General features: G+C 55.9%; 1 protein-coding gene across 1 annotated transcript; it reads left to right on the top strand.

Moving 5' to 3' along the window:
* Positions 1-720: 720 nt before the first annotated feature.
* LOC107306546 (uncharacterized) lies at positions 721-5033 on the top strand. Its single transcript, XM_085528841.1, has 11 exons — positions 721-808; positions 1228-1289; positions 1448-1601; positions 1877-2133; positions 2247-2332; positions 2785-2876; positions 3198-3306; positions 3536-3638; positions 3790-3927; positions 4324-4502; positions 4805-5033. The coding sequence occupies exons 1-11, from the start codon at positions 721-723 to the stop codon at positions 5031-5033; spliced, it is 1497 nt and encodes a 498-aa protein (XP_085384967.1).
* The last annotated feature ends 436 nt before the right edge of the window (positions 5034-5469 follow it).

Genomic DNA, 5469 nt, shown 5'->3' with positions numbered 1-5469 from the left:
AGACAGTGGGGCTCGGTGTGGTGTTGATCAGAGAGTTTTGGAAGTGGAGAGTCCTGTCTCATGAAACTGAGCATGCGTTGGAGAATGCACATTGAAGGTGCTTCGTGCTGGGACACCTTGCAGCAGCCCATTTGCCATGGCCAGTTGTGGTCCCCCTTTGCAGATGGCTGTGGAATTAATCACGCTCATCGGGGATCACCTGGGGCATGCAAGGGGCTTTGCGATGTTTCATGCTTGCCCTTGGTGCATCAGGCAGCCATCTTGCCCATGCAAGTGCACAGAGCTTCTTCAGCATGACCACACTTTCCTTCTGTGCATCCTAGAGTTTCTTTCTGGCCAGATGAGTGTGCCTGAGCTGAGATACAGAGGCAGCGTCAGCACTGCACCCTGGGGGGCCTTGCTGGGCTCCCCCGCCCATGCTGGGCCCAGATGTGGGGGGACTGTGAGGTGGGCGGGTCCCCAGAGCCCTCTGTGACACGGCAGGACGTCACAGTGGGGCTCAGCTCTGAGTCGCTCTCCCCAGCGTCCCCCAGCCACATTTCCCAGCGAGGCTTGGGAAGTGCCAGGGCTGTTCTTGTCAGCGCTGCTCTGCTCTGCTAGAGCTGCTCTGCCGGCAGGAGAAGGCCAGGGAAACCTTTGAGATAGTGTGAGAATCTGCTTGCCAAGAGGCAAGGAACAGGAGCAAGGGAGTGAGCACCGCTTGTCCAACTGCTGCTCAGCATGGAGGTGGTTGGGGTGTTCAGATACCTGCTCTTCGATCCCTTGGATCCCAATGAGCTTTCCTTACTCAAGGAGCTCACCACCTCGGGTAAGGCTTCGGGGACCCTTGGGGCAGCGCTGTGGTAGCAAAGACAGAGAGGAGACGAGGTGTGGAAAGCTGGGGGCTGGGCAGCTGGGGGAAGGGACCCAGGAGGGGCCTGGTGTGTGCGAGCAGAGCCATGCCCGGCTCAGGGATTGCTTTGGCAGCTCAGGCCTGCAGCCGGTGCCAGGACCCCCTTCCCCAGAGCGCATCCCTTCCCTCTCCAGGCCCGCCCCGGGCGCAGTGTGCACTTCCCGCTCGCTGGGCACGGTCAGGAGCTGTGCTGGGAAGCTACAGCAGCGCGAGTAGCTTCTGCTGAGGGCAAGGGAGAGCTTGGTGACAATCCGCTCTCTCCTCTGTTGGGGAAGGGGTTTCAGAGTGGTTGGGCATTGCCAGCTCCAAGCGTGATGGATCCTTTTGCTTTCCAGAAATCTGCAGAGTGTGGGACGCCACATCCAAGTATGTTTGCGGACAGCTGCAGGAGAAGAAGGTGAGCCTTACCTCCTACTCGTTGCCCAGCTCGTCCCTCTGCACACAAGCAGCGGGCAGGTCACACAGCACCATGCCCAGGGCCAGCAGGTCACCCAGCATCTTCCCCACCTCCAACCCAGCACTGCCATGGTTCCCTCTTCTTGTTTGACTTCTCAGGCGGTGGATATCGGGATTGGGAGCTTTGCAGTTGTGCCAGCTCGTGCCGCCGCTGGAAAGGATGGGGTTCTGGATGTGGATAAGCCCATTTTCCAGATGAGCTTTCACATCCAGAGATTTTACAAGCTGAAGAAGCCTAAGGCCAAAATTCCTCGTAAGAAAAATTTTGCTTTGCTTTACTCTGCTGAAAAATGCCCCAGCATTTTGCTCCATGCTGAAATCCCTGTGACATGGCAAGAGCAAAGTCTCTTGCAGCCTGGAGAGTGCTGGGGGATGGTGCACACGCAGCATCCCAGCAGCCTGCCCCTCCCCTGGGCACCAGCCCTATTTGCCCAGCTCTCCCCAGCCCATAGCCACTGGGAGCAGGTGGCAAAGCTTCCCTGCCTTTCCTGCAGGGAGTGATGTGGTTGGTCCGGGTTTGTTTTGCAGTTGAGATGTTCGAGTATCCACTCGACTTTGAGGAGATTGCTGAAAGCATCCACTTCCGTGCACCAATCGTAGAGCAGTGCATCCATGAGACCCTGCTCGTCTTTGCTGAGGCGCTCCGAGGGAAGAAGGAAGTTGACTTCTTCTTCAGCAGCCTTGGCATTCTTTCTGTGAGAGGGCCGGAGGTCATCATGAACTTCTTTGACAGCTGTGCACTGCAGGTGGATGCAACGGGCAACATGCTGCCTGCTCTTCTTGGGGTGAGCTTGCAAACCTCCAGGGCTCCCTGCAATGCTCCCAGATGAGGTTTGCCACTCGGGAGCAACAGACACGTGTCTGTGGTCTCTGCTCACTTCTGTCTGTCCCAATGCAGGACCCCAAGATGATGAACATGATTGCATTCAGAGGCAAAAACAAATTTACTCGACGCAGTGAGGATGGCTGCGTCATGCTGCCAAGGTGAGCACTACTACTCCTGCAGCAGCTGGATGGCCAAGGGTGCAGCTGCTCAGCTCATGCTCTGGGGCAGCTTCTTGCTCAGGCCCCTTTCCTTGCATGGCTCTTAGGCAAGAGCAGCACTTTACTGGGAGAGCTTCCATTCAGCCTGTGGCTCAGTCCACCCAGACAGAGCATTCCAATGGGCCAGTCCATGGGCCGTGGGCCCTGGGTGAGAGAGGCGGGAGGAGGGTGTGTGGGGGCAGCGAGGAGGGTCCTGCAATTTGGGGGTGGCATGAAGGTGACAGAAGCTCAGAGGCAGAAGTTGATGGAGACTGGAGGACCTCTCAGCTCCCACAGAGAGTCCTCCAAGGGCTCAGCACTGGCACCCAAAGAGCCCTGCCAGCAGGTTCTCAGTGTCAGGCATTGAGGGAGCTTGGTGCCCCTTTTGCCCATCAGAGTCTTCTTGTTTCCAGGATTGAAGTTCAGGAACCAAAGACTTTCAGACGACTTAGTTCCCTCAAGCCCCGAAGAGATTCACAGCCATGGGGCGGGGGTGCCCGAAGAGGTACGTGAATGCGCCTCAGTTGGATGAGGAATCCTTTTCTCTGCTGGGGAAGTAACCCCCAGTCAGTAAGCCCTGGAGTTCCCAAGCATCTCCCCATTTGTCCCTCCTACTGGGAGGGGGGTGAGACAGAGCACGATAGGCTCAGGAGGAATGCAGATCTGGGCTGAGACCGACGTCCAGCAGGGGCAAAGAGCCTCTGAAATGGTGTCTCTGCTCCCAAGGTGTCAATATGTGGGAGAGCACAGCCAAGCAGCTCTGCCACTGCTGCTTATCTGCACTGTCACAAAGATGACGTGATGTTCTCTTGCTTCCCACATGCAGTGAGCATTTATGATCCAGTGGTGCTGGCTCGGCGCAGGGTATCTCAGGTTTTGAGGGTATTGAGAAGATTCAAGGAGCTGGAGCAGCAAATGCAAAAGGATAATGCCAGGTGAGCCTCGTGGAGCAGTACAGTGGCAGGGGGTAGGGGACGCACTGGCTTGTGTCAGGGAGGTGTTTCGCTCAGCCTTGGGGCCCTCGCCAAAAGGCCCTGGAAATGGCAAGGTGACAACCTCCACAATTCCTTTTTCTTATGGAGAAGAGCTGTGGGCTGCAAGACAAGTGGGGAGAAACTGCTTCAGCCTGTGTTCCCACCAGCTCAGCCTGCTGTCTCTCTTTAGGTTCCTGCCACCGATTGAGGAGGAGCATGCTGAAGAGGTGGAACAACCAAAACCTCCAGATGAGCCGGAGCCCTCTGCCAGTGCCAAGCAGTCCTCCAGAGTGGTATGTCAGAGGCATTGATCCACCACCCTTGAATCCCCCTGGGCTCCAGAGGAGGGCAGGCATGGCAGCAGCAGCAGCTGCCCTCCCAGGGGTCCCTGCCCAAGCCCCAGGAGACTGACGCTGCCAATGGTTGTGTTTCCCTGGCCTGCAGGCAGCGCGCTTGATGCGTGCTGTGACTGAGGAGAAACGGCTCCAGGTGCTGATGGCCTCCAAGCGCAAGGAGGTCGAAGCTGAAGTCCAGTCCGAGTGCCAGGAGTACATACAGAGGCTGAGTGCAGAGAGAAGCCAGGTACAGTGTGCACTGAGCACCCTCAGGGAAAGAGCATTTCCCCTGCTCCTCGGGAAGGGAGCAGCACAAGGCTCCTGGATACGGCAGCATTGCTGTGGCCACCTGGTGAGGAAGCAGCTTCTGTCTGCCCACTGCCCTTCAAGTCACTGGGCAAAGGCAGCAGCTGGCTGGGCACAATCATGGGAAGACTAAACCAAGACTGTGTGAGGCACCGCTCACCCACCCCTGGTCCGAAATGCCAGTGCTGGCCCTTGGCTTCAGGGAGCGAAGGCAGAGTCTGTGTTGTTGAGAGAGAGAGCCTGCTGCTCTTCAGTGCCATTTCCTGCACAACCACATCCTGAGGGGCAGCCCCAGCTCCTTGCAACTGTTCTTTACGATGATGTTTTGCCTTTGCAGAACCCCTTCCACCGCCTGCTGGAGCGTGACCCTCGTCCTTCCTACACTGTGAGAAGGGAGTACGATCAGCATCTTAAAGAGAGGCTGAAAGGGAAGGACTGGTGCCAAAGCCTCGCAGGGCAGACAGCACCAGGGGACTGGCAGAAGAAGCTGCAGCTCACAGGGACATCACGGGAACTGTAAGTGTGTGCTGGTTCCTGCAGAGGCCCGGGAGCAGCATTGGCAAGCCTTGAGTTCCAGAGCTATTGTCTGTGCTTCCCTGGGCTGCAGGGCTCAGCTGCCTCCTGCCTGCCTACCCCCCCAGCTGTTGGGCACTCTCGATGCAGAGGGACCTGGGCATGAGGGTTCCTGGGCATCACACAGAGTGGGGCCTGTCCTGGGCAGCACATTTCCAGACTACAGGTCTGAGAGAAGCCCTGCAGCATTTCTGTCCCTCCTTCCACAGCCCAGAGCTGAATGCCTTTCTTCTTGGTTCCTACAGGAATAGAGAGAACACGAGGCTCTTGGACCGCCGTGGGAAGGCCCAGAGCTGCCAGGCGGCTTCTGGCTGCAGCGGCCGTAGCCATCACAGCCTGCACCGAAACTCCCTTTCAGGCGCCAGCGACTGCACCCAGGCGCACTCAGGCAGAGCCTCCCACTGCTGCAATCTGCCACCTTTGTACGGGGAGAGCTGTCAGCAGCGGGGCCAAGGGGCACCTTTCCAAAAGTAACATCTTCAATCAAGCTTTCCAAAAGTAACATCTTCAATCAAGCTTTCCAAAAGGAACTTAACATCTTCCATCAAAATTTCCAAAAGAAACTTAACATCTTCCATCTAAATTTCCAAAAGTAACATCTTCAATCAAGCTTTCCAAAAGTAACATCTTCAATCAAGCTTTCCAAAAGTAACATCTTCTATCAAAATTTCCAAAAGGAACTTAACATCTTCTATCAAAATTTCCAAAAGGAACTTAACATCTTCCATTAATCTTTCCCAAATTATCATCTTCCATCAAATAAAGAAAAATTCACCCCATACATAGTGTTTGCCTTATGTGGTTGCTGTGCACCCACAAACTTCATTGCCTCAGCAGTTGCTTCAGAGTCTCAGCAAAGCAGCATTCTGCTTAGGGAAGGTTGTTATTCCTAGATAAGTGGGACATCTGA

Source organism: Coturnix japonica, chromosome Z (genome assembly GCF_054131305.1).
Source record: "Coturnix japonica strain WE chromosome Z, WE-NBRP24, whole genome shotgun sequence".
Lineage (NCBI taxonomy): Eukaryota > Metazoa > Chordata > Aves > Galliformes > Phasianidae > Coturnix > Coturnix japonica.
The sequence above is the reverse complement of the archived record's forward strand: the minus strand, read 5'-3'. Positions and strand labels throughout refer to the sequence as shown.

Excerpts from the sequence above, each read along its gene's own strand:
- LOC107306546 (XM_085528841.1), top strand. The coding sequence starts at position 721 with ATGGAGGTGGTTGGGGTGTTCAGATACCTGCTCTTCGATCCCTTGGAT. Across the intron at positions 1,602-1,876 it reads GCCTAAGGCCAAAATTCCTC|TTGAGATGTTCGAGTATCCA; the intron begins GTAAGAAAAATT and ends TTTGTTTTGCAG. Across the intron at positions 2,134-2,246 it reads TGCTGCCTGCTCTTCTTGGG|GACCCCAAGATGATGAACAT; the intron begins GTGAGCTTGCAA and ends GTCCCAATGCAG.